Raw genomic sequence first — 27,731 nt, 5'->3', positions numbered from 1 at the left:
GAAAAAGAGGGAGAAATTCAGGACGATGCCTGGGTTCTACTTTAGGGAAGGGCTGGAAGCAAGGGGTGCCACCAACTCAAATTCCCCAAGAATATTTTTTTCACTCTTTCCCACCCAATCTCTTTCAAACAACTGGGACTACCCAAAGTTATACCTTAGAACTCAATCTTGCCGTGTAAAGCTTTGACTCTTGTTGAAATGTAAAATACACCAAACTTAAATAGTGATCAGTTTACACCTTTGTTCTTGGATTCTAAAAGTGGGGCCAGTGGATGGCGCTTCAGGGTATCTCTGAACTCTGACATCTCATGCGTCTCTCTAGGGAAAAGGAGGACAGCTTTCATCCTGTTCTGTGAGGCAGGTAGGGCTCCACCTCTGTGCAGATTAGGTGCCTGAGCCCAGGTAAGAGAGTGGTTGGTAACTAGAGACTTGGGGGGAAAGCTGGGGCCCAAGAGGAGGACAGAAGTTGCAAAAGAGTAAGGAGGAGGGAGACGCCAGAAGACCAGCCCTGAGCCCTTCAGCCCCCTGAAAAGGCTTGGGACACAGACAGGAAAGGATGATGGGCTGCTCTCTACTGTCCTCCCCCACTGTCTGGCCAAGGACACCTGGGAAAGAAAAGGCAACGTGTTGAACCCTTCACTGAAGTCTCCCCACCAAAGCATCTGTGGTTTGGGTATTAGGAAGGACCGGGCTCCACAAATCGCCCGAGTGGGAGGTGGGACAAAATGGTTCAGCCCAGAGATGCTACCGGAAGGTCGAAGGCCGTGGCTGGTCAGACCCTGCTGGGAGAACTCCCCAGGGCAGGCACTGAGCAGCGGGAAGGCAGAACGGGTGGCGGGGCCGCTGACTCCACCAGGTCCTGCCAGGACTCTGGGCAGCCCCAAAGTGAGAGCGTGGTGAGTGTATTAAGAGCTTAGAGGCTCACCGAGCCCGGGAAACTCCGGTGGCCTGGCCTCAGACCACACGCATGCGGGCGTTTGCCTCGGAGCCCCTTACCTTTTGGGGGTCTTAGGCGGCAGGGAGGAGGGTCTCCTTCCCGGCCATCCTAGGAGGTAAGTGGAGAGCGGAGGGTAGACGGGAGGGGAGGGGTAACCTGATCGTACAGGCCGGAGGTCCTGGAACCAGTGCTGGTAGGGGTGTTAAGCATCAGACGGTCCCTGGCCGCCAGACCTGGCACCTCGCCCCAATCACGCAGGTTGGAAAGTCTGCCCCTACTCCGCCCCGCCCCCATTCATCTCAATGACTCCTCCTCCGGGGGTCCTCTTGGCCCCGGGAGTTACTCCCTTGCCTGGGTACTGGACGTGCTCGTCGCTCCAGGAGGATGGACAGGTGCGGGGACAGACAGAGGGGCAGGTGTTCACCCAGGAACCTCAGGACTCATTCATTGTCCCCAACCATGCAACTCCACCGCCTATCTTCAAAGCTCTGCGCCAGAGGACTGGGTCCGAGGACGGCGGGCGCAGGCGGGAGGAGTCGGGACCCCAGGTTATGCAGTGGCCCCGAGACAGTGACCACAGGGAGTGGGAACCCGGGTGCTCGGGGTAGTCCCGGAGGGCTGCGCGCGGGGCGGAGGAGGCCGAGACCACTCCCTCCTACTTCCCCGACGTTATTTCCTGGGAGGAGCCGGAGCTCGCGGGCGGGAGCGGAGGTTCCCAGACCCGGCTCGGGAGTGCGCGGCGTTGGGGCCGGTGGTCCCCGCGCGCGCGCCAGACGGGTTCCGCCGCGGAGCCGTGGCCCTAGGGCCGCAGGAGGCCTAGTTCGACCTCTAAAGGCGTCCGCGAGCGCGCTCTCACGTCGGCTCGTTGGTCTAGGGGTATGATTCTCGCTTCGGGTGCGAGAGGTCCCGGGTTCAAATCCCGGACGAGCCCGGCTTCGGTTTTGGCGGAGACCCGAGCGCCCCAGGCGCCGGTGGAAGGAACGGCGCGGCGCCGCGCGGGCCGCCCTGCGAAGCCCGTGCAGCTGGCCGGGAGCCTGGAGCTGGGGCGCTGGCGGCTCTTTTGTTCCGAGCGCACAGCCCGGTGGCCGGAGGGAGCTCGCGGCGCGCAGCCCGGCCGGGGAGCCGGCCGGGAGAGCGCAGGCGCGTGCGGACGCGGGGCCCGCCCCTCCCGTTCCCGCCCCGCTCCCGAGCGCTCTGCGCCGGGCCCCGCCGGCCGGCTGGAGCGGTGGGGGACTGGGGTGGAACGGGGCGGGACTATCGCAGCCGGGTTTCGCCGCGCCTCCGGGTCGCTCAGCGGCGGTCCAGAGCGTGCGCGGGTCTCCGGGGGGCCCTTTCCCGCGGTCGGCGGGACGGAAGCCCCGGCGAGCGCGGCTGAGATGCCACATCCCCGAGCGGGAGAGCGGTTCTTCCAGCTCCTTCCTCGTTAGTATAGTGGTGAGTATCCCCGCCTGTCACGCGGGAGACCGGGGTTCGATTCCCCGACGGGGAGAAGCGCTGTGCCTTTTGCTTTTTTCTATCATCCTGTGATAAATCCGACTCACAGCGAAGTACCCGGCCCCGGGCGCGGGACGGAGGTTTTCCTTAAAAAGAAGGAAGAAAGGGAAGGGAGAAGGCGAAGGGTGGTAGTTGGTCCTGACTCTCGGGCTCACATTCCGAAGGTTCGAGTTCGGAAGCAGCAAAAATGCACGCAACTTGCATTTAAATGTGCGGCGGGATGAGCCATTTGTCCCCTCCGTTCAACGAATGTGCTGATGAGACGCGTTTGCCGGCGATGACAGGCGCACAGCCGGACAGGACCGCTCGAAGCCGGCGCAGCGCTCTCTCCGCGACGGGACGCGCGCTCGTGGGCTCCGGTGGTCGTGCAGCCCTCGCTCTCGCTGCTGGTCGTGCAGCCCTCGCTCTCGCTGCTGGTCGTGCAGCCCTCGCTCTCGCTGCTGGTCGTGCAGCCCTCGCTCTCGCTGCTGGTCGTGCAGCCCTCGCTCTCGCTGCTGGTCGTGCAGCCCTCGCTCTCGCTGCTGGTCGTGCAGCCCTCGCTCTCGCTGCTGGTCGTGCAGCCCTCGCTCTCGCTGCTGGTCGTGCAGCCCTCGCTCTCGCTGCTGGTCGTGCAGCCCTCGCTCTCGCTGCTGGTCGTGCAGCCCTCGCTCTCGCTGCTGGTCGTGCAGCCCTCGCTCTCGCTGCTGGTCGTGCATCGGCAACGGGGTCCCGGCGGAGGGGCGATCCCGGAGCGAGTGAAAAGTTGATTGGTTTTTTTTTTTAAAAAAGCGAGAACCACTGCGTTGGCCGGGAATCGAACCCGGGTCAACTGCTTGGAAGGCAGCTATGCTCACCACTATACCACCAACGCCGGCTTGGGACGCGGGGTTCCGACGCTGGGACTTCAATACATGCGCAGGCACGTGGCCCGAATGACGCGAGTCCGTGAACGAGGTGACCCCGGTCGCCCCGCGAGAGACTGCGCTTGACCGCGCGCAGCCGGCACAGGAGAAAGCGGGGTTCAGAGGACCGAAGTGAGGGCGCTGAGTCACTGGCAGAGCCGGGGAAGCATCTATTGGTCGGGGTCGGGGGGCGGAGGGATCAGGACTGCGGCGACACCGCGATGGCTTTGTCACCCCCAGAAATAAGTCCCAAGCACACCAGTTGCTCCTCTGTTGAGCGAGCTCCGTGTGTCCCAAGGTTGAAGAGTTGGGCTTTACGCCAAGGGCCCTTAAGCACATTTTGCCCACAGAGGGAGGGTCCATTCCCACCTGTCCGCGCGCAGCTCTGAAAGTGACGCGGGCGGAACCTCGGGGGAGGGGCCTGAGGATTTAGCTCCGCCCCTCGTCGCTGACGGTAGCTCTGTTCACGGGATCCCGGCGGCCGCGGACTCGGGAAGGCCTCGTGGCGCAACGGTAGCGCGTCTGACTCCAGATCAGAAGGTTGCGTGTTCAAATCACGTCGGGGTCACGAAAGGTTGTAATTTTCGATGTCCAGATCTGCGTTGGTATTTTTCGGGCAAAGAGGGAAAAAAAAAATTCGTTTCTTTATATTAGAAAAATACAAACCTCAGTGCCCCTGTCGTTCCGCTTTTCCCAAAGTGTATGAATTTTCTCCTAAAATACAAGTTTAGGAATTTGTTTTTCAAATTTAGGAATTTCTATTGCATCTTTAATGTTTCTGTCAGATCAACCAATAGTGACGCCTTTAATCTCATAGATATTTTAGGTATCCTAGCGCAAATCGTTCACGAGCAGCTCCGAGTTCTTGTTCAGAAAATGTATTTGGAGCAATAAAGATTGTTTATTGGAAAGGGTGGAGCAAGAATTGATCATTATTATACGTAGCAACTGATGAATTAATTAAATACAAATGTTCTCCAGACTTCTCAAATGTCACTAGAAGCCTGGAGCCGCGTGCATTTTTGCTGCTTCCAGCCCAGGAGCTCCGGCCACCTGACTCGGCGGAAGGCATGTGATGGGGACGGCAGGCAGCCCAGCCCCCCATCACAGCCCCACCCTAAGCAGAGCACCTTTTAGGAGATCCAAAATGGTGATTTTTCTTTTTTCTTCTAATTCTGTCTTGCATTCGACATTTATTAGCTGGCATTAATCCATAAAGAAGATCCTTCTCTCATCCACTGGAACCAGGTGATGTGTTAGTCCGGGTGATAGCTAACATGGGGGGCTTGCTGTGTGCCAGGCCCCGTGCTGAGTGCTTTGGCGACCTTATTTCAATTAATCCTGACAGCAGCCCTTAAGGTTGTAGAACTATGCTCATTTTAGAGCTGATACTCAGAAAGATTGAACCGATTGCCAAGTAATACAGATCGCAAGGGGTAGGCTCAGACGTGCACCTGTAACACCCAAGTGCAAGAGCTTTCTGCTGCCTGGTGTTCCCTAGAAGCCCACCTGAGGGGTGACCAGGTAAGCTTGGTGGCCCCGGGGAGAGAAGGATGCTTGCAAAGTGCAGTTTATGGTCTGGAAGAGCCCTGGTATTACGGATGGGATATTTCTAGTCTGTAGACCCAATCCAGTCTACAGACATGTTTGGTGACTAATTATTTGCTGACATTTACAGCTCAGTCAATTTCACATGTAAATCTAGATTTCTAGCTTCTCTAAAAAAAAAATGGAAAGATCTGTCCATACCTGGCCTATACTTTCACACAGTAACAAGCCGCTAAATCTGAGTCTTGCCTCTGTCTTCCAGACATGCACTCCCCCTTTGCCACGCTCCCCATCACTGAAGCTGAGCTCCTTCATACACCAATTTAGGGTCCATCCAGAAAACCTGGTCTTCGGAAAAAGCCTGGATTTTTTGGCAGAAACAGCCAAGATGAAGTTACAAACCCAAATCCCAAAACAGATGAAGAAATTTCATGGTGAGAGCATAATTGGAACAGAGACAGTCATGGGAACATAAAGGAAAAGAAGTCTATGGAATGATCTGACAAAGAATTTTATGTAAGTATGATTATGATACATGAAAAGATAAGTAACAAAATCAAATCATGAGACAAAAAGACAAAAATTCAATAAAAGCATATGGATATGCAATCGACCAATTAGAAATCTTACACATGAATGACAGATGTAAACAAAGAAGTCTGTCTTACATTCTAAACTGGGTACAACAGGAGAGAGAAAGTTCGCTATTTTAAAAAGAGAACTCAGGAATTTACCCAAGACACAGAACAGAGGGACAAGAAATGTTAAAAGCACAGAAAAGAGGGACGCCTGGCTCAGTCACTGGAGCATGTGACTTTTGATCTCGGGTTTGTGAGTTCCAGCCCCACCTTGGGTGTAGAGATCACTTAAAAATAAAATCTTTAAAATAAACAAGGGGCGCCTGGGTGGCTCAGTCGATGAAGCGATGAAGCGATGAAGCGTCTGCCTTTGGCTCAGGTCATGATCCCAGGGTCCTGGGACTGAGTCCCGCATCGGGCTCCCTGCTCATGGGGAGCCTGCTTCTCGCTCCCCCTGCTTGTGCTCTCTCTCTATCAAATAAATAAATAAAATCTTTTAAAAATAATAAAATTAATTAATTAAAGCATGAAAAAGGAAGCTAAATGATGTGGAGGAGAGAATTAGCAGCTCTGATTACCTCCAAGAGGAATTTTTTTTAAAAAGACAATAGAAAATGGTACAGAAACTATACACATAGACTTAATTCTTAAAATTTTACCCTGGAGCTTCACCTGTATGCCTTTTATTTCACTAAAAAAGAAAAAAAAAATCAGAAGCAAATAGGGCCAAGTTTGTTAAGATTTAAATAATTGAATAGTAGTTACACAAGTGCTTTTAAAAATTATCCTTGATATTTGAAATATTTCATCATATTTTTGTGGTAAGATACACTTAACATACAATTTACCATTAACCATTTTAATGTATACAATGCAGGGGTCTGTAGTATATTGACACAGTTGTGCATCAATCGCACGATCTGATTCCAGAACATTTTCATCACTCTGAAAACCCTGTAACCACTGGGCAGCCACTTCCCACTCTCCCCAACCCCAATCCTTGGGGGTATTGGCCAGGCCTCCCTGCCCCCCAACCAGCCCCTTCCAGACCCTCCTCATTTCTGAAAGAGGCTTACTGGCTGATAATGAGAATTCATGTCTTGAAATGTCTTCTTTGGGGGATATCCCATGATCAGAAATTAAAGGGACTAACATCTGTTCCTCCCGAACATTATAATATCCTAACCATCCTGCCCTGCCCTTCAGATCACAATGCAATTCTAACCCTTCCTAGTCTTGGGAAAATTCAGCCGTAGCAAGAACAATGACAATTCCCGCCTCATGATACCTCGAGAGTCACTGGGGTAAACAACAGAGATTTTGTTCATGAACTTCAACAGGCAGCTGATGGTTGCATAGCCAATAGAACAGATAGCTTTTGTTTTGTTTTGTTGTTTATGAATAATGCAAATCCCGATCCTATGCTAGCCCATCAAATATTCTTGAAAGGCCAAATATCTTCTGGCATAATGGGCAAGTGGGAATTTAAAGACTGTGGGGGACAGGGACACTGTATTGGATCTATCAGGGCATATCCCACCCATGCACTGTGTCCCCTGACAGATTCCAGAAAAATCTCCCTTCACTAGGTCATGAGGAATAAAGTACTCGGCAGGTGATAGAATTTTTACAAAGCTTTTCATCAGCTGGTCTCTCCATGCCAAGTACGTTGATGAAGGCGCTGCAGTTGTGATGGGCTCCCTGATCTTGGGAAGCGGAGTTAGGCTGACCCTAAGACACTTTGCCAGTCTCCTTTGCAGTAGTCATGGGACACATTTTTGGCTGATGAGAAATCTATTGGGTACTTCTAGAAAGGTTTCTGCTCATCCTGATAAAGGGGGCAGAGACCGTTTGTGGCCATCTTGCAATCCTAAGGGACATGTCAAGAGAATCACAGCAAGGCCAATCCACATCTCTAACAAAACAGCGGCCTACCTGGTGACTTCTTGCTAAGAGAAAACAGATCCCTATTGTTCATGCCACTGCTGACTGAGTTTTCTGTAACTTGCAGCCAAAGGCATTACGAAGTGATGGAGAAACCCCTAAGGACTTCTTGGATTTACATTTGGCTGAATCATATGAAAATGGTATTTTTGTAGATCAAGTGATTGACTCTCAGCAGTTTCGCATCATTCACTCACACTCTATGGCTAAGAACCCTCTAGATCTGTAGATGTGTGTCAGTTAGTATGCTTTTGACAGCGAATAACTAAACTCTTGAGTCAATGCATTAAGGAAGAGACCTACCGGTCCCTATAAGGAAAGTGCGAAATAGGCGTTGAGAGGCTGAACAACACCATCAAGGTCTTGGGTTCTTCCCAGACCTTCTACAAAGCTAGCCTCGTTCTCAGGCTGCTCCCTTCCGGAGCACCACCAGCAGCAGCAAGGTGGGCTTTGGGGAGAAAAGGAGTTTCTGCCCAGCATTCTGGACAAGAATCCTAAAATTCCCATTCACCATTCATGGGGTCACTTGGGTCACATGCTAATCCCTGAACCATGACCACGATCCCGTAATAAAAAGTGTTGACTGGTGTCGATCAGTCAGCATCCAATCCTGGACCTGAGATGGGATTAGCTTCCCTCTCAGACCCAGAAAATTCTAGGTGCTGCAGAAACAGAAACAGACTACAATGGAAACTGACTACCCAGAACGGGGGACAGTGCAGGTGGTTCCCTAAAGCAACGTTAGGGTGTTGTTTGAAGAAAGAGGAAGGGTGCTAGGCAGGCAATACTTACAAATACCCACTACTTATTCCATAGAAGGCCCCCAGATATATTTATTAACCCAATTATGACATGTGTGTTTGGAAAGAGCAGAGAAGAAGGGAGTGTGGCAGGAAGGAGAAGAGTTAGGGTCAGTCCAAACAATGCAGCCACCGTCGGGAGATCTGCAGAGAAAGGTCCACTGGTGGAAAATTCCTGCTACAGATGTGAGTGCAAGACTTTAAAGAATAAAATAGTAATGACGCAAAAATAAACACACGCAGACAATGGAATAGAATAAAGAGTCCAGAAATATGGAGATCCAAGTATCTACTATGACAATATATCAAGAGTAGTTTTTTTTAATTTAATTTTATTTTATGATGTTATGTTAGTCACCATACATCATTAGCTTTTGATGTAGTGATCCATGATCCATTGTTTTTGTAAAATACCCAGTGCTTCATGCAGTACGTGCCCTCCTTAATACCCATCACCGGGCTAACCCATCCCCCCACCCCCCTCCCCTTGTTTGTTGTTTTTTTTTAAAGACTTTATTTATTTATTTGAGAGAGAGAGAGAGAATGAGCGGGGGAGGGGCAGAGGGAGAGAGAGAATCCCAAGCAGACTCCCCACTGAGTGCAGAGCCCAATGCCAGTCTTGATCCCACTGAAGATCCTGACCCTAGCGGAAGTCAAGAGTCATACGCTCAACTGACTGGGCCACTCAGGTGCCCCAAGAGTAGTTTTCTCCCTCCATTTTTTCCCCCTGCTAATATATTAGAAGAAATAATGCCACACACGTTTCAGCTTACATTTTTCAACAATATAATTGTAATCAACTAACATTTACATCTGTATCAGTTGGCTATTGCTATAATGTTGCATTTTTTTCTTGTGTGTGTGTGGTTTTTTTTAACATTTTGACCCCCTTTCACACATTTCTCCCATCCCAACCCCTACCACCTCTGGCAACCCCTAATCTGTTCTCTGTATCCATGAGCTTTTCTTTGTTGTTTTTAGATTCCACATATAAGAAAAATCATACAGTATTTGTCTTTCTCTGTCTGACTTACTTCACTTAGCATAATACCCTCCTGGTCCATCTATGTTGTCACAAATGACAAGATTCATTCTTTTTCATAGCAGAATAATATAATATTCCAGTATATACACACACACACACATACACACCTCATTTTCTTTATCCTTTCATCCATCTGTAGACACTTGGATGTTTCTATATCCTGGCTATTGTAAATAATGCTGCAGTGAACATGGGGATGCAGATATCTTTTTGAATCTTGCTTTCCTTTCCTTTGGATAAATACTCTGAAGTGAAATTGCTGGATCCTATGGTAGTTCTCTCTTTAAGTTTTTTTTTTTTTTAAAAAGACTTCATTTACTTATTTATTAGAGAGCGAGCGAGAAACAGCATGAGAGGGGAGAGGGTCAGAAGGAGAAACAGGGGGCGCCTGGGTGGCTCAGTTGGTTAAGCAACTGCCTTCAGCTCAGGTCATGATCCCAGGGTCCTGGGATCGAGTCCCGCATCGGGCTGCAGGGAGCCTGCTTCTCCCTCTCCCACTCCCCCTGCTTGTGTTCCCCCTCTCGCTGTGTCTCTCTCTGTCAAATAAATAAATAAAATCTTAAAAAAAAAAAAAAAAAGAAGGAGAAGCAGGCTCCCCCGCTGTATGAGGGCTCCCTTTTCTACCTCCTGACCCAAACTTGTTATTTCTTGTCATTTGGGTGACAACCATTCTAACAGATGTGAGGCTAAATCTCATTCTGGTTTTGATTTGCATTTCCCTGATGATTAATGATGGTAAGCATCTTTCATATACATGTTGGCCATCTGTAGGTCTTCTTTGGGAACTGTCTATTCCAATCTTCAGCCCATTTTTAAATCACATTGTTTGTTTTTTGCCATTAAGTTGTATGAGTTCATTAGATATTTTGGATATTAGCCCCTTATCAGGTATATGATTTGCAAATATTTTCTCCCATTCACTAGGTTGCCTTTTCATTTTGTTGATGGTTTTCTTTGCTGTGTAGAAGCTTTTAGTTTGGGGGTGCCTGGGTGGCTCAGATGGGTCTGTCTTCAGCTCAGGTCATGATCCCAGGATCCTGGGACCGGGCCCCATGCTGAGCCCCAGGTCGACCCCCACCCTCCGCCGTGCTTTTGGCTCAGCGGGGAGCCTACTTCTCCCTCTGCCTCTTCCCCTGCTTATGCTCTCTCTCTCTCTCTCTGTATCTCTCTGCCTCAAATGAATAAATAAAAAAAATTTTTTAAAGTTTTTAGTTTGATGTAGCCCCACTTGTTTATTTTTGGTCTTGCTTTTGCTTTTGGTGTCAGGTTTTTAAAAATATTGTGAAGACCTATGTCAAGGAATCTACAGCCGGTGTTTTCTTCTAGGAGTTTTATGGTTTCAGGTCTTACGTTCAAGTCTTTAATCCATTTTGAGTTAATTTTTGTGTATAGTGTAAGATAGTGGTCCAGATTCATTCTTTTGCAGGTGTGGCTGTCCAATTCTCCTAGCACCATTTTTTGAAGAGACTACCCTCTCCCCCTTGTGTGTTTTTGGCTCCTTTTCCATCAATTGATTGACCATATATGTGTGGATTTATTTCTGGGCTCTCTATTCAGCTCCATTGATCTATGTGGCAGTTTTGTTTTTTTTTTAAGATTTAATTTATTTATTTGACAGAGAGAGACATAGTGAGAGAGGGAACACAAGCAGGGGGCGTGGGAGAGGGAGAAGCAGGCTTCCCGCGGAGCAGGGAGCCCGATGCGGGGCTCGACCCCAGGACCCCAGGACCCCGGGACCGTAACCTGAGCCGAAGGCAGACGCCTAACGACTGAGCCACCCAGGCACCCCGATGTGGCACTTTTTATGTCAACACCGGGCTGTTTTAATTACTACAGCTTTGTAATGTGGTTTGAAACCGGGGGTGGGGGTGTGGGGGGGCTGTTGGTGATACCCGTGGCTTTGTTCTTTCTCAAGCTTGCTTTGGCTATTTGCGTCCTGTTGTAACTCCGTACAAACTTGCTATTGTCTTTTTCTATTTCTGTAAAAACTGTCATTGGAATTTTGATAGCGACTGCGTGGAATCTGTGGATTGCTTTGGGTAAGGGTAGCATTTCAGTTCCGCTGGGAACTAGGTGGTTTGTGCAACCAACGGTGCTGGCGTCATGAACTCCCCATCTGTCGAGAATAAAACCCTGGGGCATACACACAGAAGGATAAATTCCAGATAGACGGCAATTGTAAATTAACGAAAGAAGATGTGAGAACATTGCCCTCGGGGATGCCCGAAACTTTCCCAAGCCCGAACCTCCAGTGGGCGGTGTCTGGCATCCCGCCTCCTGCATTGGGTCCCACGGGCTACGTCACGGGGAGCCCAGCCAATGAGGGCTGGGCGTGGACGGCGCGCTCAGCCAATGGGGCCAGGGCGGGAGATTTGAAAGGGCCTCAGCGGGGGCCCGGCCCGGCAGGTTCAGTCGTTTGCCCGCGGCCCGGAGGGTGGCTGTGCCACGGGCCCCAGGTGAGTTGGCTTCCTTTCGCGGGTCTTGCGCTGGGAGAGGGCAGGTGATCAGGCAGGCCGGGGGTCCGTTGGGCGGCCCGCGCGCACCCGCCGGGCTACCGGGAGCTCAAGGGTAGAGGGAGGGTCCTGAAAGGGGGGTGTGCAGGAGCAGGGCGGGGGCGGCGAGACGAGCGCCCGGGTGCGCCCCGATGAGCCAGCGACTTGATCAGCCCCCTTTCAGCAGCCCCAGAGCCGCGCTTCCGGCTCGATCGGTCCGACGCCCTCCTCTCTCGCTCCCTCTTTTTTTCCTGCTTCTTACAGCCCTGTTTCCCTTGTGTGCCCAGCTCTCCTCCCCCTTTCCCTCTAAGGATGGCCCAGAAGGAGAACGCCTACCCCTGGCCCTACGGCCGGCAGACGGTAAGGGCTTTCCCACGTCCCCTCCCCCCACCCGCATGGAGAGTTCCTGCCCGGGCATTTGAGGTCGTGCGGAGGGCGACCCTCCGAGTCTGCCCCGCTTTGCTCCAGCGAATGGGTCCCAAGAATTTGCTGGCGGAACCGGGTCTGGGCATTTGCAAACACATCCTATCAGGTGCCGCCGAGTTGAATCTGATCAGCCTATGAGGACCCCTCCAGGGTTGAGCCTTTTTGTCACGTATACAAATGATACCTGGGACTGAGCAGGCAGGTTTTTTGCCCTTCGGGCCATGATTCCCAACCCTTGTCCTGAACAAATAGGCTAGACAGGAAGTAGAGAGAGACTCTGAACAGGGTTTTTATAGGTTTAAAAGATTCAGGACATGTTAAATTTGGAATTTGGAATTTGTTTTAGTGACTGGTGTGAGATCAAGATCTAAATAGATTTATTTTCCAGTTGTCCTAAGATCTTTCAGTGGTCAGTCTACTCTCTAATTTGAAATGCCACCTTTATTATATAAAATGCCCACCTCTATGTGGGTCTATTTCTGGACTCTTATTTTGTCCAACCTGCTTGCTTATAAATTCTGTACTGACATCACTGCTTGGGAATGGGTTTTTAGGGCATGAGGCTTTCTTCTCTAGGCTAAGAAGAAGGAAGGGGCTCTCACAGGCATTGCTCCCTGTTGGTGGGGCTTGGGTATCCTGAAGTGTCCATCTGTCCCCTTGTCTACCAGCTCCCGCCCTCACGGAGCACTTAGTGAGGCTGGCAAGAACAGAGGCTGAAAGAGAAACCATTGTGGTCACTCCTGAAAGGAAGTTGTGTATATTGCTCTGAGAAGCTGCAAGAGAGAAATGGTCCGGGGCCATCAGAGTAGCCCTCAGTGTCTCCAAAGCCTCTTGTTGCAAAGGGGTGAACACTGGAATTTGTTGCAACATTCAAGACCTCCGGGACCTTATCTAAACCTTAATAGACTGAGTTTTTAATTTTTTTCTAATTTTTTAAATTATTTTTTTTGAAGATTTTATTTTTAAGTAATCTCTGCGCCCAACACGGGGCTCGAACTTACAGCCCTGAGATCAAGAGTTGCGTGTTCTACTGACTGAGCCAGCCAGGTGCCCCTAGACTGAGTTTTTAGGGGGCTGTGAGAATGTTTCTGCTAAAACTCCTTGAATTGTGGGCGGTTTGTTTTTGTTTTTTTCCTTTTTTAACCTGGCTCTCTACTCCCCACTGGGGTGGGGGGAGGGCAGGGTGAATGAGTGTGGGGTTGTGGACGGTACCATAGAGGTTAGACAGTTACGTGCCTGAACATGTGATGTGGGCCATGGCCAAGGAGGTGAAATGTTCAGTGTTGGGGTGAGTCCTTTGCTCCTTATCTTAGGCCAACCTAGGTCGCTTATGAAGAACCCATTTTATTTTTTTTTTTTAAGATTTTATTTATTTATTTGAGACAGAGAGCATGAGAGGGAGGAGGGTCAGAGGGAGAAGCAGCCTCCCCGCCGAGCAGGGAGCCCGATGCGGGACTCGATCCCGGGACTCCAGGATCATGACCTGAGCCGAAGGCAGTCGCTTAACCGACTGAGCCACCCAGGCGCCCGAAGAACCCATTTTAATACGGAGCAAGGAGCGGAGCCTTGGGCAGAGTAGCAAAATGGTCTCGGTGTTCCTCTTTGAACAGGGGGTGGGTGGCTGGCTGGCTGGGTGGGCTGACAGCAAGTATTGAAATGCTGCTTTTAGCACGTTCCAACCCGCTCCCCGGGACAAAGGCACCCTCAGAGCTCCCCACTGCTGCTCCTTCTCAGACTCAGCCTGGCCTGAACACCCTGCCCCAGAGAGTCCTCCGGAAGGACCCTGCCACCCCGTCTGCGCTTGTCCTCATGAGCCGCTCCAATGGCCAGCCCACAGGTAACTGGGACACGGGAAGGGATTGAGCTGAGGGGCCTAGGGTCTAGGGTCTATGGGGAGGGTGCCGGGATGAAAATGTCAAAGTTGGGGGAGGTTGCTGAACTCCCCTGTTGTTTCCTTAGCTGCCCCTGGCCAGAAGGTGGTGGAGCACAGCAGTGGGACGCCCAACTTCTCAACGTGAGTACCCAAACCTTGGGGTGGCAAGAGGCGGGGGGGAGCAAACACGGAGGACATGGGGGAGGCGGCCACGCAGGGCAGGAGCAGGGATGCAGGCAAGAAAGCCTGATCCGTCCTCAACTCGTCCTCACCTCCCTTGGGAGAGAAGCAGGGCTGAGGGCCGGCGGGGCTGGGGGAGAGGGGAGAACGTGGCGCCTCGGGTGACCCACAGGCTGGCGCTCGCCTGCCTTCCCCCCACCTCTCATCAGGCGCTCCTTCACCATCGACGACTTTGAGATCGGGCGTCCTCTGGGCAAAGGCAAGTTTGGAAACGTGTACTTGGCTCGGGAGAAGAAAAGCCATTTCATTGTAGCTCTCAAGGTCCTCTTCAAGTCTCAGATAGAAAAGGAGGGCGTGGAGCACCAACTGCGCAGGGAGATCGAAATCCAGGCCCATCTGCAGTATGAGTCCTGCCCTCCACCCACCCCAGCCCCTCTGCTCCTCCCCCGGCTCCTCTTTCACCCCCTGCCCCATCCAGACTGCCCTGCAGTGGTCCCTTGGCCCACTGAGCTCCCAGCCCCGATCAAAGCCCCACTGAACTCCCCCGGCCAGAGCCTTGAATCCAGAGGGCCGCCCCCAGTTCCCTTTCACCACTGCCAGCCCCGCTGTCCCTGGCCTGGTCCAAATGTGACCCCACTTTGCCCCACCTGGCACTGTCATCTTTCCCATTTCCTTCGGCCGGGGTGCACCCTGAGTCCTCCCCTGTCCCCTCCAGGCATCCCAACATCCTGCGCCTTTACAACTATTTCTATGACCGGCGAAGGATCTACTTGATTCTGGAGTACGCCCCCCGCGGGGAGCTCTACAAGGAACTGCAGAAGAGCCGCACTTTTGACGAGCAGCGAACAGCCACGGTCTGGGCGGGTGGGCTCTTTGGGGCACCAGCAGGGGCCCGAGGCTGGGGGTCCACCGCTTGGAGTTGGACATCCAGCCTTGCCTGACCTCCTGTCATTGGCCCTCCCAGATCATGGAAGAACTGGCAGATGCTCTAATGTATTGCCATGGGAAGAAGGTGATTCACAGGGACATAAAGCCGGAGAATCTGCTCTTGGGGCTCCAGGGAGAGCTGAAGATCGCTGACTTTGGCTGGTCTGTCCATGCCCCCTCCCTGAGGTACGCTGGGCCAGGGGACCGGGCCTGGGTGTGAATGGCGGGCACGTTCAGGGTAACAGGACTCCAGATCTTGGTCCCCGGACACGTGTGAGTTTGTCCTCAAGTGCCTATAGACACGGCAATCTCTTTACAGAGACCCCCAATTCTGTTGCCCAGATTTCCTACCGAATATACTGGGACCCACTCATCGCGTCGCTGAGAATACTCCCACCTCATTTATAATGGCTTCATAGTATTGTAGATAGATAGAACCTGATCCATTTTTTTTCAAGATTTTATTTATTTGAGAGAGGGTGAGAGAGAGATGAGCAGGCGGGAAGGGCAGAGGGAGAGGGAGAAGCAGACTCCCCGCTGAGCAGGGAGCCCGATATGGGACTCGACCCAGGACCCTGAGATCATGACCGGAGCCGAAGGCAGATGCTCAACCGACTGAGCCACCCAGGCGCCCCAACCTGATCCATTTCAGCAGGACCTGCCAGATGGACTTTTGAGAGGGCCCCAGTTTTCCCGTTAATTCTAAGATGAGCATTGCCCTTAGATCTGATTATTTTAAGATACATCCCTCCGGGTGGAAAGGCTGGGGCAGTGTGTGATTCTACCCCTGGGGCTTTCTTTGGGCTCTATCTTTACCCTACTCCTGCCCCAAAGGGCCCTGTCAGAGCCTGGTTGAAATACTCCCCTGGCTCATCCTGGGGTCGCTCGGCTCCCTGTCGGGCAGCAGGGAAAACACAGGTGGTCTTTACCTGGGATCCCTGCCCTTCCCCCCGCCATCCCACCCAGGAGGAAGACGATGTGTGGTACCTTGGACTACCTGCCCCCAGAAATGATTGAAGGGCGCACACACAACGAGAAGGTGGATCTGTGGTGCATCGGAGTCCTCTGCTATGAGCTGCTGGTGGGAAACCCGCCCTTCGAGAGCGCTTCCCACAATGAGACGTATCGGCGCATCGTCAAGGTGGGAGGGCGGGCATGGTGCCTGGCTGCAGAGGCCCGGCGGGCCCTGTGGAATTCTCCAGATGGAATGGGGGTGGTCGAGGATAAAACTAAGGGGGCCCTTGTCCTTCCTCGACTTCTGCAGGTGGACCTGAAGTTCCCCGCCTCTGTGCCCACGGGAGCCCAGGACCTCATCTCCAAGCTGCTCAAGCACAACCCCTCAGAACGGCTGCCCCTGGCCCAGGTCTCTGCGCACCCTTGGGTCCGGGCCTACTCCCGGAGGGTGCTGCCTCCCTCCGCCCTTCAGTCTGTCCCCTGACTCGTCCCTGTCATTTATTCGGTCGTGCCTGTTTGTATGCCCGTATATGTGGGATTGGAAGGAGGGGTACCTGGCCTGTTCCTTTACTTGTCTTCTACCTCCTTTTTATTTAATAAAGGCTGAAGCTTTTTATACGGATGAGTTTAGATGCTTTACATACAGGTGGAGACTGCTGAGGGGTGGGGGGGCTGGTGGGTGAGGATTGCCCCTGCTCAGCTCTCCCTGGCCACACCCACCCTTGCCCTCGTTCTGCTTCCTGCTCCCCCCACCCCTTTCTCTTTCTCCCTTTGTTTCTTCCCCTGCTCTGGCTGCTGGAGCCTCCGCTCCCCTCGGCTGCTGCTGAACCCCAGCTGCACCTCTAGTCTTTCCTTCTGGTTCAGCCTCTGCCAACCTAGGAGCAACTGAACATGGCCTTCCCCTAGAAGCTGTCTTTGTTTTACTGCTCTGCTCAGGATCTAGCACAGGACACAGAGAGGTTGCAGAGTCCACCAAAAGTCACACAGCTAGTAAGTGGGGAGAGCCCAGTTTTAAAGTCCATATTCCTTAATGCTGTGCTAGGATGGTGTATTGATTACTTTCGGACAGCACACACATTTATTTTACGTGCTTATGGATCACAGACCTGGAACAGGAATTGCAGTTTTTACCGTTACTCTGTGGTCCAGGGAAAAAAAGGTGCCTTACCAGATTAAGAAAGGGTTTGGTTTTTGGTGTCCTGACTAGATGTTGACTTTCATCAAAGGCTTTCTCTTCGTCTATTGGTTACTTACTCTTTTAATCATTGTGAGGTATGGGAATAAATTTTCTTTTTTAGACTTCATGCAGTTCTGTTTTGGTTTTTTTTTTATAAATGTTCTTATTTTGGGGGACGCCTGGGTGGCTCAGTCGTTAAGCGTCTGCCTTCAACTCAGGTCATGATCCCAGAGTCCTGGGATCGAGCCCCGCATCGGGCTCCCCGCTCAGCAAGGAGCCTGTTTCTCCCTCTCCCTCTGCCTGCTCCCCCTACTCGTGCTCACTCTCTGTCAAATAAATAAATAAAATCTTTAAAAAAAAAAAAAGTTCTTATTTTTATTTGATCTTAGTTAACTGATGCGCCACCAGCCATTCCTAGAGCTGCCGTAACAAACTACCACTAAGGAGGTGGTTTAGAACAGAAAATCGACTGGTCCAAAATCAGATTGGCCACAGTGCCCCACCCCCATCAAGGGTCGGGAGGGCATCCTTCCTCCGCTCTTCCAGCTTCGGCTGGCTCCAGGCATTTCTGGGCGTGAGGCTTCCCTACTCCCAGCTCTGCTTCTTCATGCTCTTCCCCTCTTCTCTGTATCTTCTGTGATTTATAAGAACTCTAGTCATTTCATTTAGGGCCCACCCAGATAATCCAGGATGATCTTATCTTAAGTTCCTTAATTACATCTGTAAAGACTCTTTTCCAGATGGGGTAAAAAGACTCTTTTACCCATGGGGTAAAACAATTGAATGATGTTATAAGATTTTTTTTTAACCCTGGTTTCTCTCCCTTTTCTCTGCCAACCCCTTCCTTCCTTCGGCCAATGAAATCCACAGGGTCTCAGCCCCACCTCCCTTACTCACGAACTGCACTGCTCTCACCCTGATTCAAGCCACCAGCCTCTTAACTGTTCTCCCTGCTCCTATTCCTGGCCCGTCCTCCACATGGAAAGTTAGAGTTCTTGGAATAAAATCCAAACTCATTCTATGGCAAGGTCCTCTACCCGTTTTCAACCCTGGCTGCACATCATAATCACATGAAGGGCTTATGGAGAAAATAGAACTCTTGGACTATCAGCCTGAGAAATTCAGATTTAATCTGCCTAGGCTGAGACCCAGGCATCCATCTGAGTTAAAAATCCCTGCCTGAAGAGATTCTGTTCCTCCCTACTTGGAGCTCAGCTCCCAGCTGCTCTAACCCCTTCCATCACTAAAGCACTGGCCTCCTTGCTGTTCCTTGAACGTTGCCAAATTTGTTTCTACCTCCGGCCCTTTGCACTTGCTCTTCCCTCTGTCTAGAATGGCACCTGCAGCCTCCTTTGAGTCATGGGAAGAATCAGCCATCTGTATCATGATCTTTGGTCAGTGACCTGTGCTTGACCCCTCAGAGACTTTTCTAAGAGGCATCATCTCTTTGCTCATGAAAATTCCACATATTCTAGCAAGAGCCGCTAGATAATGTGACGATATGACATAATTCCGTATCCCACATAAATCCTACATTCCACCCCACAACCCACACAACAAACATCTCACTTGACAAATCCTACAGAGAACAGAAGGGCTTGTGTCCTGGGGAGTAGGGGGAAGGCTGGCCTGGTTGACATTTTTTTTTTTTAAGAATTTATTTATTTATTTGACAGCAGGAGAGGGAACACAAGCAGGGGGAGTGGGAGAGTGAGAAGCAGGCTTCCCGCTGAGCGGGGAGCCCAATGCGGGGCTCGATTCCAGGACCCTGGGATCATGACCTGAGCCAAAGGCAGACCCTTAACGACTGAGCCACCCAGGCGCCCCTGGGTGACATTTTTTTTTAAGTAAAGATATCATTACACTGAGTCCAGCTGACCTGGAATGTTTGTTCACTTTGGGAGCTTGATGATCACCTTACCTTCCCACTGAACAGACGATGATAGGAAAAAGAAACGAAAAGCCACTTCTCTTCTTCCTCGGGGGTCTGGTTGTGTCCTCCTGATAGGTTGGCCGATATTTTGCTCTTGAAAGCCTGTCTGCATGTCTGTGGGTGGTGTGGGCACTGGTAAGACGCGAGAGGTGGTCTGCTCCCCTCATTGTGGCCTGATTGGTGGGGGGGGGGCTCTGCGGAGGAACGAGCTTTAGCTTCTGGCTGGCACCCCTGAGTTCTAGTCCTTTCTCCACTGTTCATTAGCCATGTGACCTTGGCCAAGTGGTTTAATCTTTATGAGCCCTTTAAGATGGAAATAACAATCCTATCTTGCCTATAACATAGTCTGTTCTCAAGTGCAGTAATGTGCATGGTATAAATAGCATTAAAAAATGTAGTCTCAGGGGGTGGGGTGGGAGGGATGGGGTGACTGGGTGATAGACACTGGGGAGGGTATGTGCTCTGGTAAGCGCTGTGAATTGTGCAAGACTGTTGAATCTCAGATCTGTACCTCTGAAACAAATAATACCTTATATGTTAAGAAAAAAAGAAGAAGAAGATAGCAGGAGGGGAAGAATGAAGGGGGGGAGATTGGAGGGGGAGACGAACCATGAGAGACGATGGACTCTGAGAAACAAACTGAGGGTTCTAGAGGGAAGGGGGTGGGAGGATGGGTTAGCCTGGTGGTGGGTATTGAGGAGGGCACGTTCTGCACGGAGCACTGGGTGTTATGCACAAACAATGAATCATGGAACACTTCATCTAAAACTAATGATGTAATGTATGGGGATTGACATAAGAATAATAGAATATATATATATATAAAAATGTAGTCTCAGGCACCTGGGTGGCTCAGTTGGTTAAGTGTCTGCCTTTGGTTCAGGTTATGATCCTGGGGTACTGGGATTGAGTCCCACATGGGGCTCCATGCTCGGCGGGGAGCCTACTTCTCCTTCTCCCTCTCTCTTTGCTTCCTGCCCCCCCACTCGGGCTCACTCTCTCTCTCAAATAAATAAATAAAATCTAAAAAAAAAAAAAAAGTTAGTCTCCATTAGAAGGAAAGCACAGGAAAACATCCACAAAATGAAAAGGCAACTTACTGAATGGGAGAAAATATTTGCAAGTCATATATCTGATATGGATATCCAAACTATTTAACTCAAGAGCAAAAAACAAAAAAATGATTTAAAATGGGGAGAGGGTGCCTGGGTGGCTCAGATGGTTAAGCGTCTGCCTTCGGCTCAGGTCATGGTCCCGGGGTCCTGGGATTGAGTCCCACATCGGGCTCCCTGCTCCGCGGGGAGCCTGCTTCTCCCTCTGCCTCTCTCTCTCTCTCTGCCTCTCATGAATAAATAAATGAAATCTTTAAAAAAAAAATAAAAATAAAAAAAATAAAAAAATAAAATGGGGAGAAAATCTGAACAGATATTTTTCCAAATAAGACATACAAATGGCCACCAAGCACATGAAAAGATGCTCAGCTGCACTAATCATCAGGGAAATGCAAACCAAAACCACAATGAGATCACCTCACACCTGTTAGAATGGCCGTTATCAAAAACGCGAGAAGGAGGGACGCCTGGCTGGCTCAGTGGGTGGAGCGTGCAACTCTTGATCTCGGGGTTGTATGTTCAAGCCCCAGGTTGGGTGTAGAGTTTACTTAAAAATAAGATCTTGGGGCGCCTGGGTGGCTCAGTTGGTTAAGCGACTGCCTTCGGCTCAGGTCATGATCCTGGAGTCCCGGGATCGAGTCCCACACATCGGGCTCCCTGTTGGGTGGGGAGTCTGCTTCTCCCTCTGGCCCTCCCCACTCTCATGTACTCTCTCTCTCTCTCTCATTCTCGCTCTCTCAAATAAGTAAATCTTTAAAAAATAAATAAATAAAAATAAAAATAAAATCTTAAAAAAATAAAAAATAAAAATAAAAAGCATTGGTGATGGGGCACCTGGGTGGCTCAGTCGGTTAAGCGTCTGCCTTCGGCTCGGGTCATGATCCCACGGGTCCTGGGATCAAGCCCCGCATCGGACTCCCTGCTCAGCGGGGAGCCTGCTTCTCCCTCTCTCTCTGCCTGCCACTCTGCCTACTTGTGTTCTCTCTCTCTGTCAAATAAATAAATAAAATCTTAAAAAAAAAAAAAGGCATTGGTGAGGATGTGGAGTAAGAGGAAGGAACCCTGGTGCACTGTTGGTGGGAATGTACGTTGGTGCAGGCACTATGGAAAGCGGCATGGAGAGTACCCCAAAAACGGAAAGATAGAACTACCATAGGATCCAGTGATCCCATTTCTGGGTATTTATCCAACGAAAACAAAAAGAGTAACTTGAAAATATATATGCACCCCTATATTTGTTGCAGCGTTATTTACAATAGCCAAGATGAGGAAGCAACCAAGTGTCCATCGATGGATGAACGGATAAAGAAGATGTATATATCACATCTTCATATAATATATATTATAAATGAATATTTATAAATAGCTATAAATAGTCTTATTCTAGAAAGGATTTAAAGTAGTTTGCAAGATATGTAAAACAGAAAATAATAGAAAAGTGGGGATGCATTCCTCAAAGAACATATATAGATGGCAAATAAGCACGTGAAAAGATACTCAACATTGTTAGTTATCAGGGAACGCAAATTAAAACCATGCTGAGACATTAGCACACGCTTACTAGAATGGCTAAAAGAAGGAAGACAGACAGGACCTAGGAGCTTGACTGTGGGTTTTCCAAAGGAATAGAAAATGGAATTCCCAACCAGGAGACAAATTCCCACACATGGGCTGTAATCTCGAGGAAATCGCTTTCTAAACGTGAAATAGGTTGAAAGGAGAGAGGGTGGAGTAGCCCCCTGAAGGAAGCTAGGTTCCCCCCACGGTCTCTATACCTACCGAGCTTTGCAGCTTTACAAATCCTCTCTGGTCTGGTCTGGTCTGTGGCAGGAGTCTTTCTTACTAGACATATATTTTGTGCTGATCGTGGGAATGAACGAGTCTAATAGTCAGAAGAGCCCTGCTAGCTTCACATACTGTCTCCTCATGACTTGAAACACAACGGGGTGGTATCGATCTCACTGACCGACCTACTGATCGCTCATGCCACATGAAGCTGGTTCCTGAGATGGCTGGATGTGCCGCAGACATTCTGTGCCCACGGGGACGGCGGAAGTCAAGACAGATTGTCAGTAATCTGTTCCAAAGCGCAGAGTGAGAAGTTTTCTCTGGGTTCCCTGGGTAAGGAATTGGCTGGTTGGGATTTGGAGGGATTGTCAGTGGACCCCCAAAAGGATGTTCAGCCCCCAAAGCAGCCGCCAATGATATATATCTGCGGAGAACGTCACAAAGAAAAATGGAATAAGGGGCGCCTGGGTGGCTCAGTCGGTTAAGCGACTGCCTTCGGCTCAGGTCATGATCCTGGAGTCCCGGGATCGAGTCCCGCATCGGGCTCCCTGCTCGGCGGGGAGTCTGCTTCTCCCTCTGCCCTCTTCCCTCTCATGCTCTCTGTCTCTCATTCTCTCTGTCTCAAATAAATAAAATAAAATCTTTAAAAAAAAGAAAGAAAAATGGAATAAAATCCAGGGGTCCAATCAGAGGCAGAGAATGTGGATACAGAATAAAGTACAAGAGAAGGACAAAAAGATTGGTGGTTCGGGTCGCCTGGGTGGCTCAGTTGGTTCAGCATCAGACTTTTGATTTCGGCTTGAGTCATGATCTCAGGGTCCTGGGATGGAGCCCCGTGTGGGGCTCTGTGCTCCGACGGGAGATTCTCTCTCCTTCTCCCTCTGCCCCTTGCCCTGCTCATGCGCTCATGCTCTCTCGCTCTGTAAAATAACAAATAAATAAATCTTTTTTTTAAAAAAAGATGGGTGGTTTTTGATGCTCGATGAAACACAGAATTGGGGCACCTGGGTGGCTCAGTCGTTGGGCGTCTGCCTTTGGCTCAGGTCATGATCCCAGGGTCCTGGGATCGAGCCCCGCATCTGGCTCCCTGCTCAGTGGGAGGCCTGCTTCTCCCTCTCCCACTCCCCCTGCTTGTACTCCCTCTCTCGCTGTCTCTCTCTCTGTCAAATAAGTAAATAAAATCTTAAAAAAAAAAAAAAAAAGAAACACAGAATTCAGGGTGCCTGGGTGGTTCAGTCGTTAAGTGTCTGCCTTTGGCTCAGGTCATGATCCCAGAGTCCTGGGATTAAGCCCTACTCAGCGCAGAGCCTGCTCCTCCGTCTCCCACTCCCCCTGCTTGTGTTCTCTCTCTCGCTGTATCTCTCTCTGACAAATAAATAAATAAAAATCTATTTAAAAAATTAAAAAAAAAGAAACAGAATTCAGAGCACTATCTTTGTATTTGCAGTTGCTGTAAATGTGGTATCGCTTTTGATTAGTGTGCTTATCTTAATGAATACAACTACATACACATGATTTCATTATTTTTTTTTTACATGGTTTCTTTTTTTTTTTTTTTTTTAAGACAGATTGGCAGATTGAGCGTGATTGGTAGAGCGTAAAGATGGAAAGAACCAGGGTCTCTGGTGATTTTGTTGAACTACTGAATTTACCGACCCTGGAGTCCTTGGCCATCTGTGGCAGATTTACGAGTAAGATCAAGGGATACTAATGGTTTGTCATATACTGGGCCAATATTTTCTTTCCCTCTCTGCAATTTGTCATTTAACATAGTTTTATCTGATTTTGGGTCTTACTTTAAGAAGCCTTCGTCACCCCAAGCTTATAAAACAAACAAACCAACAAAACATGCACTTCTGTTTTCTTTCATAATTGTCTGTTTTTCATTTAAAAATGTGATCAAGGGGCGCCTGGGTGGTTCACTCCGTTAAGTGTCTGCCTTCTGCTCAGGTCATGATCCCAGGGTCCTGGGATCGAGCCCCGCATCGGGCTCCCTGCTCAGTGGGAAGCCTGCTTCTCCCTCTCCCACTCCCCCTGCTTGTGTTCCCTCTCTTGCTGTCTCTCTCTCTGTCAAATAAATATATAAAATCTTAAAAAAATAATAAAAAATTAAAATGTAATCAAAATTATTTTTTTTAACGTAAGGGATGAAACCTTTTTTTTTTTTTCATTTTTGTTTTGGTCCAACTCGCTGGTCTCTTATACTTGCACCATTTATATAAATTGATCCCAAATACCACCATCTTCTTCATATACCAAATTTCCATATACAGGCATTGCATAATTTGCAACAAAAAAAAATATGTGTATTCATGGAGTAGTGGGGAAAACATGGGCCTTTAAAAACACCTGGTTGACTCAGTTGGACAGGAGACTGACTCTTGATTTTGGCTCAGGTCATGATCTCAGGGTTGGGAGATCGAGCCCCATGTCAGGCTCCTTACTGGGCATGGAGACTGCTTGGGGTTCTCTCTCTCTCCCTCTACCCCTCCTCCCTAAACCCCTGCTTGCACTCTCTCTCTCTAAAAAAATAAAATATAAACACATGTGTTTAAATAAATAAATATAGAAAGATATTTGTCCGATTGCGGCAAAACTCATCCTCCTCTATCTCCCTACTACTGGGTAGTACAAACCTCTTTGACCCAAATCTGCTCTTACAAAGTTCTAAAAAGAGTATTCCAAAGTCTCATGAACAGAGTGTGCATATGCATGAAAATATCACGTCAGACCACAGCAGTGACCCACGGCCGCTGACAGCGATAGGCAAACAGGAGTAATGAGCCCATCCTGGGGTAGGCTCCCACTTCCAGCAGCCTGGAGTGAACAACGTAGCAAACTATCCGGGAAAATCCGGGAAGTAAATCCTGAAGTCTCTACAGGCCATCTGGCTTCTATTGAAACTACTCAGCTTTGTCATCGCAGCACGAAAGTGACCAGAGACAGTTCATCGATGCATGGACATGGCCGTATTCCAAAAAAACTTATGGACACTGAAACTTAAATTTCACATCATTATATGAATTTTCATATCCTTTCTTTTTCAACCATTTAAACCTGTAAAAACCATTCTCAGCTCACAAGCCGTATAAAAGCGGTAGTGAGCTGGATCTGGCCCATGGGCCATACTTGGCTGACCCCTAACATAGGACACACTGTGGTTGCTCCCCCACAGCCCCTGCCCCCTCTGCCACTGAGTTGCAGCTACTGGGGTTTGGAGGGGACTGACCCACCCCTAGCTCCAGGAGGAGCATAATTGTTTTAACCTAATAAGTTGATTCTCATCACCTTGCCAGAGTGATTGCTTCTGGATACTCAGTCCTTTTTTTTTTTCTTTTATGATTTTATTTATTTATTTGAGAGAGAGAGTGAGTGAGTGGGCACAAGTGGGCGGAGGGGCAGAGGAAGAGTGAGAAGCAGACTCCCCACCAAGCAGGGAGCCCCGCCCACGCCGGAGATCCCAGGACCCTGAGATCAATACCTGAGCCAAAGGCAGCCGCTTGCCTGAGCCATCCAGTCGTCCCTGGATACTCAGTCCTAAGTCAGTCAGACATGGTATTACTCTGGCCAATGTGACTAAATTGTACATTGAACCAGTTTAGGCCAATAAGATGTAAAGGGAAATTAACTGGGCCTTTGGTGGAAGCGATTCCTTTCTCCCCTTCTGGAAGGTGTGGGAGCATATCATTCAGGGGTTCTGGTTGCATGAAACAGAATAATTTGGGCTCATTTAAGCATAAGTGGACTTTATTATGAGCATCCTAGGTGATTCACAGCCTCTGGAGGAGCACCAGGAATCTCTAGAAGGACCAGGCGTGGAGTCGGCCCAGCCAGGGAAAATTCCACTGCAGGAGGGCTCCATGGTAGAGCTGGAGCTGTGTGCCTGGGAAGCTGGGAGAGGGGCTGCTTGATATTTCAGCTTCCTGATGACGTGGGAGTGTCCTTAGATATTGAGTCTGATCTCAGGAGACCAAAAAGGATGACGAATGACCCCCGTTATGGACTGAGGGTGCTTGTCCTTCCGAAAGTCGTCTATTGACGCATTAGTCCCCAGTGTGATGGTATCTGGAGGTGAGGCCTTTGGAGGTAATTAGGTTTAGACAAGGTCATGAGGGTGGGGTCCTTACGATAGGATTTAGTCCCTTCTAAGAAGAGGCTGAGAGCTAGCTTTCTCTCTTCACCATGTGAGGGCACATGGAGAAGACAGGAAGAGGGGTCTCACCAGGGACCACCACATCAGCTGGCATCTTGGGCTTCCCAGACTCTAGAAGTGTGAGACATAAATGTCTGTTGTTTAAGACACCCAGTTTATGGTGTTTTGTCATAGCAGCCCAAGGAGACGAATACAACCCCCGGAAGAATGACAAAGAGTAGCCATTTTGCCCCCATGAGGAAGCGCACTTGGGATAACGCTGCCCCCGCAGACAGAAACCAGGTCCTTTGTGACAGTCCTAGAGCACTGGACCCAAGCTTCTCTGAGCACACTCTCTCGTCTTGAGACCATTATCGCATGACACAATGCAGTGTCCTTGCTTTAACGTTGGTGTTGGTCCAACTTGTGTTTTCTATCACTTGCTGAATAAAGAGTGTCTGCCTGCTGAGGGGTAAAGGGAAGACGGGGTTGGGGGGGTTCAGCCCCAGAGAGGGGGGACCTCATGGTTTATTAGTCAGGACTCTGGGTACAAGTGACAGAAACACATCTTGAATGTGTTCAAGTCACAAAGAGGAAATCAGTGGTTTGTGGTCATTTAATACATATTTACACAGCGCCTACTATAGGCTAGGCACCCTAAACACTGCGGATACGGATCAAAACAGACCAAAAAAAAAGCCCTACAAAAAACCCTTACCCTCAAGGAGCTTACATGAGCAAGTAAGCAAGTATATAGTATATGCCACGCACAAAAGGAAGGGAAGGGAAATCGGGGATTGCTGGGGAAAGCGGATCCAATTTTAAACAGGTTATCAGGGGAGGCTGCACTGAAGAGGTGGTATTTGAGTAAGTAAGGAACTGAAGTTGAAATTTTCCTTGGTAGACTCAGCCTTAAAAAAAAAAAGGAAGAGCAAGTGTCTATCCCTGAGGCAGAAGAACAGCGAGGGGGCCAGCACTGTGGCTTCCGCGAGACCAACGAAGGGAAGACAAGGAAGAGTTGGGATCAGAAGAATGGTAGCGGGGCTCCGATCTCCGTGCAGAGCCATTCGTTTATTGAATATTTTACCTCGTGGCAAAATCACACACCATCCTCCAAGCGGAGAGATTCTCCAACGTGGAGGGGGCCGGAGACAGAGGACAGAGTGGCAAAAGCACAGGAAAGCCCTTAAGCCTGCTTGGTTGTCCATCGTGAGTCGCTCAGGACAGTTCTGCAGGTCGGTGAGCCGAGGATGGTGGACCCGACCATTCGTGCTCTGCTGGGGATTCCGGTTGCATCCCTCCCGATGGACTAAGCGTGGTTCAATCCCGATGGTCCAAGCAGGAGAGACTCTTTTCATTCCCACAAACTCTCTAGGAGCCGCATCTCTGGTGCCCACTGGGTGTGTTTGCTAAGCAACAACTGTGGACGTGACAATTGTGGGTGGAAGGAGTCTGAGCCCCGCCCCGGAGGGCTCGGGTATTTCAGGACCTTGATCTTTAAGACTTGCCC

The 27,731-nt window shown here is 49.8% G+C and overlaps 1 protein-coding gene, 1 long non-coding RNA gene and 4 other non-coding genes across 11 annotated transcripts in view; 5 read left to right on the top strand and 1 right to left on the bottom strand.

Annotated features, from left to right (window-relative positions):
* The window catches only part of LOC135363012 (uncharacterized), a 6,069-nt gene extending 318 nt beyond the window's left edge, over positions 1 to 5,751 (top strand). The window contains exons 1-3 of the long non-coding RNA XR_010408681.1: positions 1 to 2,371; positions 3,200 to 4,462; positions 5,123 to 5,751. The exon at positions 1 to 2,371 is cut by the window's left edge and continues 318 nt beyond it. This is a non-coding gene — a long non-coding RNA (uncharacterized LOC135363012). The remainder of the gene's footprint in view (positions 2,372 to 3,199; positions 4,463 to 5,122) is intronic.
* TRNAP-CGG (transfer RNA proline (anticodon CGG)) lies at positions 1,797 to 1,868 on the top strand. Its single transcript has one exon. It is a non-coding gene; the product is annotated as a tRNA-Pro (tRNA).
* Positions 2,355 to 2,426, top strand: TRNAD-GUC (transfer RNA aspartic acid (anticodon GUC)). The gene has a single exon. It is a non-coding gene; the product is annotated as a tRNA-Asp (tRNA).
* Positions 3,210 to 3,281, bottom strand: TRNAG-UCC (transfer RNA glycine (anticodon UCC)). The gene has a single exon. It is a non-coding gene; the product is annotated as a tRNA-Gly (tRNA).
* TRNAW-CCA (transfer RNA tryptophan (anticodon CCA)) lies at positions 3,809 to 3,880 on the top strand. Its single transcript has one exon. It is a non-coding gene; the product is annotated as a tRNA-Trp (tRNA).
* A 5,836-nt stretch (positions 5,752 to 11,587) lies between the features above and the next one.
* Positions 11,588 to 17,383, top strand: AURKB (aurora kinase B). 6 transcript variants are annotated; one of them, XM_045889905.2, is made up of 9 exons: positions 11,588 to 11,683; positions 11,984 to 12,079; positions 13,880 to 13,982; positions 14,105 to 14,159; positions 14,408 to 14,599; positions 14,914 to 15,052; positions 15,163 to 15,311; positions 16,092 to 16,266; positions 16,390 to 17,383. In XM_045889905.2, the coding sequence occupies exons 2-9, from the start codon at positions 12,032 to 12,034 to the stop codon at positions 16,561 to 16,563; spliced, it is 1,035 nt and encodes a 344-aa protein (XP_045745861.1). In that variant the 5' UTR covers positions 11,588 to 11,683; positions 11,984 to 12,031; the 3' UTR covers positions 16,564 to 17,383. The 6 variants fall into 6 exon arrangements, with proteins under 6 accessions (XP_045745861.1, XP_045745863.1, XP_054367046.1 ...); XM_045889907.2 differs by having other exon boundaries at positions 11,599 to 11,683; positions 12,007 to 12,079; XM_054511071.2 differs by having other exon boundaries at positions 11,602 to 11,683; positions 12,007 to 12,079; positions 13,815 to 13,982.
* The last annotated feature ends 10,348 nt before the right edge of the window (positions 17,384 to 27,731 follow it).

This window comes from Mirounga angustirostris, unplaced genomic scaffold (genome assembly GCF_029215605.1).
Source record: "Mirounga angustirostris isolate CCGP_5_RB_7025 unplaced genomic scaffold, mMirAng1.0.hap1 SCAF_17, whole genome shotgun sequence".
Classification (NCBI taxonomy): domain Eukaryota; kingdom Metazoa; phylum Chordata; class Mammalia; order Carnivora; family Phocidae; genus Mirounga; species Mirounga angustirostris.
Note: the sequence above shows the minus strand (reverse complement) of the source record. Positions and strands in the feature narration are given on the sequence as shown.

Coding starts and splice junctions, on each gene's coding strand:
- AURKB (XM_045889905.2), top strand. CDS start 12,032: ATGGCCCAGAAGGAGAACGCCTACCCCTGGCCCTACGGCCGGCAGACG. Junction 13,983..14,104: donor CTCCAATGGCCAGCCCACAG/GTAACTGGGACA, acceptor TTGTTTCCTTAG/CTGCCCCTGGCCAGAAGGTG. Junction 16,267..16,389: donor CGTATCGGCGCATCGTCAAG/GTGGGAGGGCGG, acceptor CGACTTCTGCAG/GTGGACCTGAAGTTCCCCGC.